The following is a 13,396-nucleotide window of genomic DNA, read 5'->3' as shown; positions in this document are numbered from 1 at the left end:
AAATATCATTGGGCCTTATTTATTCATGTACAGAAATTTTTCACTGAAAATGACAAGAGAGAACAAATGATCATTGGTCTGTCATGGATGGGTCCTAAGAAACTTCTCAGATGTCCATCAAGAGTCCCTGTGACTTCCTTTACATTGTGTGTCAATTCATGTAACTGATTGAGTTGATCTTCATTTAATTGCTCCTATTTAATTTTTATTTTTCCTTTTTTTCTATTCAAAGACCAGGGTAACCAAACTGGACATCTGTAACCTTGCAATGAATCTGACAACCAAACTAAGCTACATCAGTTTTCCGCTGTAGAAACATGTTTCGTTTTTCCTTTCCGTATGCATTTAGATGAGGTGTTCAGATTGAATCCAAGCAAGTGTGATCTACCACAAAGATATCCCAAAACTGATTCTTCTTATTGATAAAGATATTTGATGCCATTTGAGGAACTGGCATTTGAAGGAGTTTTCTTTAGAAGATTATGCAAAGAGTAACAGAGACAGAAATCAAGCAGATTGCAATATAACTCTTACTTTGTTCTAAATTCTTTGTAGATTATCTTCACCGTGAGACTGGAGTGCTTAAATGATGCTATAAGACATTCACAAAATGCCACCTAATCTGGTAGGCTCTTAAACTCCTTTGACCTCTAAATTCTGCAGCAGTACACACACACACACACACACACACACACGGTGAAGTCCTAACAAAGTTGAACCGCTTAGCACCTGAATTACAGCTAGACTCTGTCAAGATTTGGTAGCTATTCATAACCATGCCCACTTGTGGGCGTAATATGTTGACATCCTCAGATTGTGTCTAGCCTGACCTAAGGCTCAGGCAAGGGGGAAGTGACTGTCCTCCTTTCTCCACCATGTCAGACATTCACCCAGATTGTGGGAAGGGCAACTCTGGGAGACTCGTAAAGGATTTGAAATCACATCCTTACCTTACAGTAAGTCACTTGATCAGTAGGCCTTAAAGTGTTCAGAGAGGAGTGCTCTCATTTTGGTTATGCTCCTCTACCTTTCTGTTGTGATTAGGTGAGTGAAAGACCAGCAGCTCAGGGACATAATTTGCAGAGAAGAGTTATGTTCCTAGGAGGTTCTTCACACAGGGCAACTTTTCATGCTGTTAGACAGCCACAGAACAGGCATCTTCAGCTTAGGAGAGCTCACTCATCTCGTCTTGGACAGCCTGTATTTTTGCTCCAGGAACATGCATGTTCTAAATAGGAATGTAAATGGTGTTTGCCTTTACTGTGCAAGGTTGCACCAGAGAGCTTTCAGGACAGCAGCTCTTCCTGACTGCATTCAGTTCAAGTATGGGGATTAACTGCAATTTCAAGTTTTACTACTAGTCTGTACATGTTTATGTTAAAAGGAAGTGTGGTGATTACTGAGCTTGCATCATGATAATAAGGATAAGAAACCCATGCTAATTGAAGGCAACAAACCTCTTTAAAACGAGTGTTTGGATGCTGAGTGCTTGCTTCCTAGTAACTGGCAACTTCAGAGCGAGCTTCCCGCTACTCCAGGACGGAGAGTTCCTTGCAGTCATGTTCATAAACAGTCTGGAGATATGGAGCTAGCAAATCAAGAGTTTGTATTTTTAAAAGGGAACCTATTGAAATTCAAAGGGCTGCCTCATAAGGGTTCAGCTTATGACAGCAATGTATAAACATGCTAAGGATAACATATAGGTTCATTACAGGATCTGGCAAGGTTTGGGAAGATTTTTAGCATATGATGGAGAAAATGGTCTTGGAAGAACTGGGGAACAAAGTTTTAAATAGATTTGTCTAAAGTGTCTTACCTGATACTTGGGGAATGGTGGGAAGGACTGAATTATTTTTTTTCTAATGCAATGTTTTGGTGGGTTTACGCACACACACTTGGAAAACAAAGGACTTTTTGACTGGTGAATGAGAAGTTCGAGCCAGTGACCAGGTATAATATCAAGATTTCTGTGGGACTCCTCTTTTATTCAGTTATAACCATCTAAAGCAGAATGCAGTTCTTTTAGTGCAGCCAAATAACTAAAGAGAAAACTCCAGCAGAGCCTACTCTTGATATTGATGGGATAAGTCACTGCTGGAGTTACTTTGAATTTTTCTTTCCTAAGAGAATTTTTTTACTGTACTTTTACTGTATGGTTCTTTTTACAGCATGGTTTTTAAATATGAAAATAGCACTGTCAGATAAAGTGATTGCAAATAATAATATATTTTCTAGAACAGTCTTAAACTGCATTTGTATTGTAGTAAATGAGGTGTACAGCATTACAGGGGAAGATATGCTAGAAAGATCACACCTATTTCCATGATTTTGGCTTCTTAGTTTAATGAGCTTAATCATATTTTGGCCTTATCTACAAAGTCTCATGACATAGTATTTTTACTTGTCAGGAGATTGCTGTGTTACAGGGTTTCTGCCAGAAAGGTGGGATTGTCATTTAGATGTTGTTCTTGAATTTGTTCTGGTTTTCTTTGTCTTACCCAGTTCCTGTATTCTTGAATTCTAATTTCTTGTTAAGTAATTCAGGTTTTCATGAAATTACAGCAAAATTCAACCTTATGTGGGGCACGAGCCTTTTTTTAATAGGGATATGTGTTGTGAATTCTTATACTCCTTTCATTTTACTTGCTTTATCCCTGCAGGTTTTAACGTATTTGCTTCACGGAAAGAAAGCACATAGAAACTTATCTTGCAGTGTCAGCTAAAAGTACTTCGTTTGTTCTATATCTTGCTGTCTTTGTATTCAGATAAGCCTTATTAGTTCAGAGACATTTAGTTTGTGTGGATTAATAAAATTCAAGAAAGGAATTTTCAAATGAATCTTGAAAGCAAATCAGAGTACGAATCAGGCTTACTTATATGCAGAGAATGTTCTGAGAAGAAACATTACCTTATGTTGATGATAATCAGATGTATATTGTCCTCCAGCTTATTACAGAGCGAATCTCAGAATTTTGCAGTTAGCGTACTATAAAAAGAATATTACAAAACTTGATGATCTTGTTTTTACAAGCAAAGCAATAAGAATGCCCTAGTGTCTTAGTGTTATCCAGTGAGATGTTGCTTTGTTGGTGGGATAAGAGGTTATTGGGCAGCTGTGGAAATGCAGAATAGACTAAGCCTGTACTCCACTACAACATCTGCATATAAAGCTGTGTGGATTGAGTTGCAGGAGGAATTTTAAAAACAAACAAAAATACAGAAAAATTTGCCCCGGGCCTATTTAGACTCCATGACATTAAATAACAATAAAATATATCTCTTCAGTCTCACCTATTCAGGATTTTTCCTTACAAGTCTTTTTTTTTATTTTATAATTTGAGTCAGCTAATTTAATTAATTATAATTTGAATAAATTCTTATGCAACAAAATAGGTAATTCTGTTTCCTGTAAAATGCCAACAAAAATAAACTTTGTGGGACATAAGCCAGAACTGGGTTTCACGGAACAGAAATAGTCTTAGATATGTCTATAGGATGAGTGCAGAAAGCCACAAGTTGCCATACCTATCCCATGAGCTGCTTTGCTTCAGATCAGCTCTACTTCAAGGTTATGTGCTATGCTTTTGCACAGACTGGCTAGCACACCAACACAGCAAAGCTTTCAGTCCAAAGGTAGTACAAAACCACCTGTGAGATGGGGCAGAGGAAGCTCATGACTGTTTGCCCCCATACATGCGCATGTAAGACCTGGCCCTAAAATTTAGGTAGGAATCGCTAGGTGACTACGCAGTATGATGACAGCTGAAAATTCATATGCCTTTCAAAGGCAAAGGAATAGTTTGAACCATTCCTGCACATCAGCAGGTTCTGAACTAACAGGAAAAACACATAGGTACCAATGTGAGCAGCTGAAAGAAAATTTCTCTTCAACATCCATCATTAATCAAAAACCCATGTGGAGATGCATAAAGAATATGAAGGAAAATAAGATGTTCAACAGACAGATGACTGTATCAGCAGGAAAGCAGGGTACTTAATACTCTGTAGTGTTTGCTCAACGCTGTAATGAAGATAGCATACGTTTATTGGTATTTTTCCATGTTTTAAGACTGAGAAATCAGACCAGCTAAGCTTAAAAGTTGTGTGGACTACTGATTTTTTTTTGTTTAATTCTCCCCATTAGAAATATCATTCACTCAAAGCATGAAGAAATTAATGATTGTTTTTTTTCTGCTGCACAGAACCTGAAGCGCGTGGCAGAGACATGGATGGATGAGTTTGCAGAGTACATTTACCAGCGACGGCCTGAGTACAGACATCTCTCAACTGGTGATATCTCTGCCCAGAAGGAACTTCGCAAGCACCTTAAATGTAAAGATTTCAAGTGGTTCATGGCTGCAGTGGCTTGGGATGTCCCCAAATATTATCCTCCTGTGGAGCCTCCACCTGCTGCCTGGGGAGAGGTGAGGAATACACAAATTAGATCAAATTTAAATGAGTCTAACATTTTACATTGCAGGAAATTAAAATTATGAAATTAGATTCAGCTCCTATGATAAATAGTGTTATTAAGGGAGTTCACACTGATTGGAACAAACCCTGGACTAGCCATTAAAATGAGAAACCATCATGTCTTAGAACAATCGCTGTCCTTTTTATAATTCATTACAATTTTGTGTGTACAGGCCATAAGACGCATGCACAATGAGGAGAAGAATGTGAAAAAGACTGTGTAGCACTCATTATTGCATGTCACAAGATGATTTTAGATGCTGAGAATCACCTTAGCAAAAAGGAGGTCTGAGGGCAACACTTTTTTTGCATATCCACTTATATACCTCCTCCTGTTCTTACAAGGACAATTGTGTGTAGGTGGAGTTAGGTTTGCTCTGTTCTGCTCGCACGTGCAAATGTGACAAGCAAAGCTTGGATATTTTTCTTCTAGAAAGACTGGTTTTGCTTAGCTTGTGATCTGCATTCTGTAGGTGCTGTCATGACCGAGTACCAGTAGCAGACAAATGCAATTTCTCTTTTGGGGCAGAAAGGGAGGGAGAGACCACCAAGACAGAAGCCAATATCCACGTATCACTCCAGAGCAGGGGCAAGCAAACAGCCTGCTGGAACTCTCCACCCGTGATCAAAGATTCAGACCTGCATTCAGACCTCTCTGAAGAGCAGAGCCGTAGCACACCTTGCTTTGACAGTGTGTTTTGTGTAGAAGAAATGAAAACACAAAGAGTGCAGGGACGGGAAATTACTTCTGTAGCTGCGCTGAAAAATTGCAGTGGCCTTTTACTCCTAGGAACCACAGTGGATTCACTCCATGGAAAGGTGGTATGCAGAGGGCTTTTTCCTCTCAATTCATTAAGATTTATAAAGAAGGCTTTGCTCTTTCAGTGTATTGTGCTACTTTTTTAAAAACCGTAGGAATATCTGTACTGTGAGTTCTGGCCTTCTCTAATTTGCTGGAGATTTTCTTGGGGCTCTCAGACAATTACCTTTTATATTTGAAACCAAAGGATGAAGTTGAAACTTTGACTAAAACATTTGGTAAGACCCCTCACACCTCTGCATATCCCCAGTGGTCAAGGCTGGACCATGCAGGGGATTTCTAAACATAGGTCCCTCTACTATTCTCCAGAATTTATTTTTAAAAATGCAAATTACCTCATTGCAAAAATTTAAAAATAACTTTCTGTGGTAGTAGCAGTCCTTAATTATTCTTTGTAAGCTACCAGTTACAGATGTTCAAAGGAACTTCAATTTATGTGTGTCTTACTGTTTGCTACTTCTTGGCAATAATTAATTCCTTTGTTAAAGTTTCTTCTATCTTTGATACTGCTGCCCACACTTTATGGGATTAATGTATACCACGAGGTAAGGAGTTTATCAGTAGAAGTGAGGCTGGATCGGGTGCTGTGACTGCTACTGTGATCTTCCTTCACCATCTTCCACATATACATGTGCATCCTTGGAGGACTGTGATCATGAGATGTGTAATTTCTCTGGCCAGCTGAGCAATCCTTAACTCAATCAGAGGGTCTAAGTGGAAGAGACTGTGATTCAGGTATTCATTCTTTTCACAGCAATATTAATATACTCTTTGCATAAAAGCAAGACTTTTAAAAAGTAAATCAAAGATCATAGCAGTGATATCAAATCTGTACCTTAAAAGCACTTATTGAGTTCTTAGGAAGGAAGTGAAGACCAAAGGCTTTCTTTTTCCCCTAAAATGCACTTCCTCTAAAATAACAAGAAGAGAAGTTTCAGCCCTACTACTCTATTTTTTCCTGAGACTGTCACATTCCTGTGAAGTTTTAATTAATTTGTTGGCACTTCCAAGGAACTTGAACAAACTTGAAGGTCAATGGCTGTCATAATTAGAAGCTTGAAGAGAAAAACAGACTGTGTGTTATTGCTTTGTAAGAATCAAGGAGCTCTAGAAACCTTGCTGATTATACACACCAAAAGTCTGTGCCAAGACTGACTGTCATTTAGTACCCTCTCTGCTTCCACTTGGAAAGACTTTACATCTGCTTGCCTATGCCAGCCTGAGAAAGAATAAACAATGAAGTACTCAGACAATTTTTGGCTCCAGTATTTTGATATCTAGCTAGTAAAAGCGTGTGGTGTGAAAGCAGCCATCTCATAAACAGCCTCTGCACAACTCCTCTTTTTCTGCAAACATTTATTTAAAATCTGACTCTCACATTTCTTGACAAAATCTGTTCATGGTGGAAAAGAAGGAAATTTGAAAAACAAAAAAAAATCTTCTTCGCTACACTTGTCATGGCCTTCTCTCTTCTGCATGTTTGTGCCTTTTGTCCTTTGTAGCTGGCAGGGTGTACGTTCCCTTGCTACTCTGTTCTGCCACGTAACATCTGAAATATGGGCAGTAAAGCAATGTAACAGCGAATCCAGACAGATTAAGGTTAGTGAGACTGTCAGTTCTATGTCTGGGTGAGATAACGGTACTCTTCCTCTCCCACTGTGGGAAAAAGGAAAGTTTTCAGTCAGGTTTTGTTCTTATTCTTCCAAATATATTGGAAAGTATGCTACCAGTTGCAAAACAGTAATACCCATCCCATTCTCTTTCTAAGACAGAATAATTTATTTGTAATGTGTATTTGAAATCCTTTTGAAGGAAGTTAAAACAATGGCAGCATTAGGTGAGATTTGGACACCAAATGTTTTCTTAGGAAGTATTCATGAATCTACAAGCTGTGATCCAGCATGAATATATTATGCGCATATCACAGCTTCCAACAATAGCTTTAAAAACACATTTTACAGTAAAACAATCATATAATGTCAGCCATTGTCATTTATTTGAGACTTCATGAGTCCTATAGTCAAGGGGATATGAAAAAAAATAATTTGTTTTACAGTCAAAAGGGAAATATTTAAGCGTGGTTTCACTTGCTGTTACATGAACTTGTTATTCAATGATTTAATACACAGCAAGTGTCTCAGTCACTGCAGCAGTGCTAAGCTGTAGGACCTGAAAATACCCCTTTCTCAGTCCCGAACTCCTGGATTTTACAGAACTGTTTTACAGCACTGACATGAAAATGTCACCCATGAAGTTAAGTCAAGTAGCACATTTGAAAAAGGATTAAAGCCTAAGAACTCACTAACTTCTCTTTTGATTACTTTCTTTTTTTAAAGTGTCATCCTCATACCCTTAATGAGTCAATCTCAGCCCACCAAGTGTCACACGTCTGTTGTACAAAAGCGATACAACCAGCTATTCCCCACCCTGCACAGACCAAGTGCTGCACAGCTGGGCTGTTCAAATTCTTTCATCGGGATCAGTGTCACACTGAATAACAGAGTCCTCTGTTTCTTCAGTGAGGCCTTTGGCACTGCTTGACTTCTTTTAACTTCAACTTTTTATGGCTCACACAAAGGATAAATACTTTTGAAATTACTATGTATCAGTTGACAGGAAAGGTAGCTCATTTTTCCATATTTGATCTGTAGACATTGATGGCCCTAGGGTTATCTGAGAATGTAAGCAGTGCACTAAAACTAGCTTTAAGTGCTGCTCAAATGAAAAAAAGCAACATAAATGAACATTGCTAATGTCTTCTAAGAGCTACAGCCACTTTCTTATTTGAGGCATTAAATCAGATGCATGGAAAGTGTTATATAAACTGATAGCACCAAAGTGCCTCTTTAGTTGCTGTATTGAGGCACCCTAAGGATAGTCCCAGCACCAGTTCCACATTCATCATTCTAACAGATGACCATATCTAATATAAAGTTGTCTTTAGATTGCTACACCTTCCCACTTTTTGCTTTTGGTGCAGACAGTTTCGTGCCGTCATGAGCATGCAGGGTAGCTCCCAGGACCCCTGGGAGTGCTTCTCCCTCTCAGGTTCACTCTGCCCCCAGGAAGGCTGAAATGTCCCTGGGTGACAGCCTGGCTCCAGTGCAGGCAGGGCAAGGCTGCAGGAGCCAGGACATCGCCCACTATCTCAACAGCAAATCTTGCAGGAACTCGTTTGCCTGGGAACAAAGTTGTAGAGTTTTAGAATTGTCAAAGAATATTGGTCAATATAACTGCAGTACTCTGGGAAGCTGTAATTTCTCCCTATAACTTCTTTTTCAGCCTAAAGTACATTCCCTTAAAAGGAAGGAGGAAATTCACTTTGCTTTGAAGTATAGGGGTGTGGGGGGAGGTTGTCTTGCTTTTTTCTCCATTTAACATGGAGCATGCTAGTGTCCATTACACAGCTCCCACCAAAATGTTCAAAAATCTCAAAATTAATCCTAGCAGGTTGTATCAATCGCCTATGACCCTTCTTTTTCCTCAGAAGACTCTTGCTTTTCCGACAAGAAGATTATCATGGTAATCAAGACATCCATTGCTTTCCAGTTTCCATTCTATGCCTGCATACTAATGACAAATACTACGGTTTTGAGAGTGTAGTGCTAGACCATCTTAATCTGCCTCTCCCATGGGGATCTTATTAAATCATATAACTGCTGGCTTTCTGCAAAACTCCAACATAAATTTAACCAGAGGTCAAGTAATCTGGGAGACCATATATTCTGCAATATGTAAACACTGTTTATGAACCCCATTATTTATTTATTTATTTATTTATTCTCCTTTCTTGATCGGTGTCCAAAAATATCTCTTTTTTTTTTTTCCCTTAAATACCTGTCTATCAAATCAGCAGCTTCAAATGTCAAGAGGTAACAGTGTCTTCTTCAAACCTAAGGTCTAGGCTTTCAGGCCTTCTGTCCTCCCGTGTTCCAGCTCCTATTTTACATCACATTCCTCTTTCCCCATCGCAGTGCCAGCGAGCTAAGCTACTTCTTTCTCAAGGCCTGGCATACTCTGGAGAAACGTCTTTTTAACACGGGCTGGCTAACTTAGAGAAAGCAAGCTGTAGGTTTAACCTAAGTTCACTGCTTTTTGTAAAACCCATGGATTACTGCATCTAGGCTTACCCAGTGATTACCCCTTATGGCTTGCTACCTCATTTAAAGCACAGAAGTCAGACGCTATACCAGCAGAAATCCCACTCAGGTGACACGTCTTTGTTTTCCAAGCGTCAGTGCAGCCCTGAAAAGCCTGTACATCCTTGCCTAGACACCTCCAGTGTAGAAGAGGGAGAAAACAGACCCCTTAGAGTTTGTATTCTCTGTGCTTTTACGCCTCATCTGCTCTCTATGAGGACTGCAGGGCCCATAGTCTTAGTATCTGTGTCCCACCGTGTGTTAGGATGGCATTTCAAGAACTAAATATGCAGACTTACATATAGTGTTCTATGCTTTTTTCAGAATGTCTTTAATTCTGAAACAACCTTTAAGATCACTGCTAACCATCCTTATTAGTCCATACAGACTCCTCGAAAGCATGCTTTTCCTGTGTGCTTATATGTGTGTACAAATGATAGCATTTAAGGTTGAGCAAATAACCTTTGTATGCAGCAACTCAGTGCCCTACCTGCACGGGTGATAAAATCTGTCTCCTGTTCATCCCCAGTCTCTACAATTACACAAATACAAATGTTGGAAATGTGAGTGTATTACCATCACTTGCTATTTCTTTGCTAGTTGTAACTCATAACCTCAAAAATCCAAAATCCATTGTGCTGTGTGACTGGAGACAAGGCAGTTCAAATGCATATTGATGTATAAATGAGAAAAAAGCCTCTCCTTGCTGTGCTTCTGCTTTCCTTCTTTTGTCCGTGAAAGCATCTTAGGGGATTTGCAGGCCGTGTGGTGCTGGTGCTCGGCAGAACATTCCCCGTGGCTCCGGCAGCAGCACGATGGCTCAATTTCTAGCAACTGCCAAGGCCACACAGAAATGCCAGAGAACAAAAGCACAGACTTGACTGAAATGCCTCTATTACAAAATGAAAATGAAAAACAAACCACGACCCCTCTGCAGTTGAAAGGAAGGATAAAACAAAAAAAAAAGGGATGAGCTAACACGTAAGCTGCAACAAACCAGAGGAAAAACTAACTCAAGGAGACCTTTCAGGAGCAGAGGGAAGAGGAGAGGAAATAAAGAACAGGGGAGACAGACTCCAGCAGTGAAAGAACTAAATGTAGCTTCAGCTCAAACCTTTTCCAGAAATGCATTGAACACATTTACCAGATAGTCCAAATGACTCAGAATGGGATGGAACAATGCCATTGAGACAAAATTATGAAAGCCCTTTAATCCAGTAAGCATTAATTGGATGTGGAGTGTATTCACTGCCATTTTACAATTCTGAATCACATAAATATACCCCAATTATTAATGGCAATTGTTACCAGCTCCACTTTAATTAGCTCGCACGCTCTAAGAACAGAACTGATGTATCATTTAATTTTGTATTAGGCCAGTAATCTTTATTTATACAATGTAAATTTAAGTGCACTGAGAAATGATTGAACACTCTCAAAAAAATTACACTTGGCGTAGGTATTTCACGTGAAACTTTAAAAATATAAAATTAAAGTCTATTCCTCAAATTATTCTTTCCTGTATCTTTTGCTGGATGATATGAAAATAAAGGCAGGGGTTTTGAGAACTAATCACCTTTCATCCTTTTTTTTTCAGTTAACATGACCCTTTGTACTGGGGGGCTGCTCAGTGCTGGGTTTCTGCATCTGGTTGTGTGTATGAAATGCTAGTGTTTTACCGCATCTATAGCAATTTTTATTGTATTTTAAAAAGTAAAAACAATCTATAACTGGGCTTGTGCAAGTTTTAGAAGAATAAGTCTCTCAGCTCTGGTGAAGGCTCAAAGGTTCTTGGAGCTAATTGCTCAAACTGATGCTCCCCCATCATTTGCCCAATCTGCTCTTTTCTAAGCTAAACAAATACAGCTCCTAAAACCTTTCCTGAAGGTGATGGTTTTTACATTTTCTCCACTTCCTGTTGCTTTCCCATCTGTCTAAATCTTTCTTAGATCATGGTGAATAGACTCGATTCCAGTCCTCCAGAATGAGAAAAAGAGCAGAGTAGCTCTCCCATGTGTCTTGCAAGCATGAGGATTGCCCCTCCTTGCAATGTTTTGTGCTATGCTGAGAAGTTTTCCATCCTTTGGATGTGGATGAGGTATGCAGTGGTGATGTTTACATTTGTCTAACATAATATGGCAACAACAGTGACATCTAAAATATTTTCCTTGGAAAGATACAAATGTCAACTCAACTGTATCACCATTTGGCATCTAGCTTTTCTTTTTTTTAAATAAGGATCAAAGGAGTGGCCAATGTCAAAATATGCACCTGCTTTCTATATATTATACATACAGAATTTGTGCATGTTTCCATGCATGTATGTACATTTTGATTACTCACTCAGTTTCTGCGTATCTCATTGACAGAGTAAGGTTTTTTAAGAAATCCTGTTCATTCTGGAGGTGACTAAAGGATTTTTAAATAGCCCAACTAAGGTACTTAAGGAGAAACTTGCATGTTTTTGCAAAATAAATTTGGGATTTTACTCCTTTTGGTGGCAGTGGGCATCCTACTCCTTTTCAACCCAGTCTTTTAAAAAAATATATGTGGCAGCAGTGGTAGGTAACTGGTATGACAGATAGTCACAGATTAATTATTACTCAGTTGCTTCAGTCTCAAAAATGAGATTTTCCTTTTAAGAATAAATTACACTGCAGAGTGTTTGCAGAAGGCGTGCAGACAGCACAAGGAACCTCCATGGGTAAGCATAGTTTCAGTACAGATTTATTAAGTACTTTTTAATTTTATGCACTTCAGGCACTAGTGTGTAACCTTATCTACAATGGTGTTATTGTGTCAAAGTAAGAACAAGGATCGGAAAAGGGCGTGCCTGAGTTTTCAAGAAATACTGCTCCAAAGCCTGTTAAAGACTCATACAGAAATCATTTCCTCTTAATACAGTTGATCTGTCTTGCTCTGGTAGGAGGGAAGAAGCAGTCAGACCAAGCTTTGAACTTCCTGGACCTTTTTTTCTCTTAGTTTCTTTGCATGAAAATATTTCATACAGACTTACCTTTCATTTGTTAAGCAGACTATTTCAAACTTTGCTGCTTCTAAAGCTGCTCTCCAAAAGAGTAAGGACGTGGCTTCCTACCCTGTAAAAAGTAGTTCCCACCAGTTTTATGTAACTAATGGTCAGTCTCAAGCCCTTCAGAGCTAAACTCCTAACGCCCTAATTTTGGAAGCTTTATTCCGCTGCCTGGTTTAATGTGAATTGTTGCTGCTTGGTTTTGCAGATTCGAAACGTGGCAGCCAACCTGTGTGTGGACAGTAAACACGGAGCCACAGGGACTGAGCTGAGGCTAGACATCTGCGTGAAGGATGGCTCAGAACGGACGTGGTCACACGAACAGGTATTTTAACAGCAGAAAGAGAAAAACAGGGTAAAATTGTTGCTTCTCTTTTCCAGTTTCTAAACATTTCTCTAAGGGCTTCTCCTTTTCCTAAGGCAAAGCAGGGTGTAGAAATAATTTGTGAATGATTGCTGACCTTAATGGCTTTTACAAAGTACTCTTTAACATAACCTCGGAAATTCCAACTGCCACCCAGGCTGCGTGTTAGTCTTCATTTCCAAAAGGAATTCAGTGCCCAAAGAGCTTTTTGGTGCCCCATTCTCCCCCACTGTGTCATGAAAACATGTTGATTTTGGTTCAGTTACCTGAAAATATTTTAAATATAGTACCTGGGCTTGTAAAGCTCTAGTGGTTTTCTGCTTTTATGCTTTCATCTCAATAAGCTCAATAAGCGGTTATATTTTAAATGAGTGTGAGGCGTAAGTGAGATAAATGGGTAAAAGCTAGAAAGAAAGGGTTTCAGAAAGACAAGGAATGATAAAGACTCAAAAAAGCTTTTATCTAGGTTGGTTAGGTAGAAAAAGATGAGCTCTCAGGAGTACGGAGGAAAAGAGCTCTGATTTGTACTCATTGTGGCTGTGAGTGCCACAGGAAAGGGATCATGACCC

The 13,396-nt window shown here is 39.1% G+C and overlaps 1 protein-coding gene across 1 annotated transcript in view; it reads left to right on the top strand.

Moving 5' to 3' along the window:
* The window catches only part of GALNTL6 (polypeptide N-acetylgalactosaminyltransferase like 6), a 512,064-nt gene that overhangs the window by 476,239 nt on the left and 22,429 nt on the right, over positions 1–13,396 (top strand). The window contains exons 9-10 of the mRNA XM_030018205.2: positions 4,203–4,424; positions 12,672–12,788. Coding sequence (XP_029874065.1) covers positions 4,203–4,424; positions 12,672–12,788 — 339 coding nt within the window. The remainder of the gene's footprint in view (positions 1–4,202; positions 4,425–12,671; positions 12,789–13,396) is intronic.

The sequence above is a fragment of the Aquila chrysaetos genome, chromosome 1 (assembly GCF_900496995.4).
Source record: "Aquila chrysaetos chrysaetos chromosome 1, bAquChr1.4, whole genome shotgun sequence".
NCBI classification, from domain to species: Eukaryota; Metazoa; Chordata; class Aves; order Accipitriformes; family Accipitridae; genus Aquila; species Aquila chrysaetos.
This window is presented reverse-complemented; position numbering and strand designations above follow the sequence as displayed.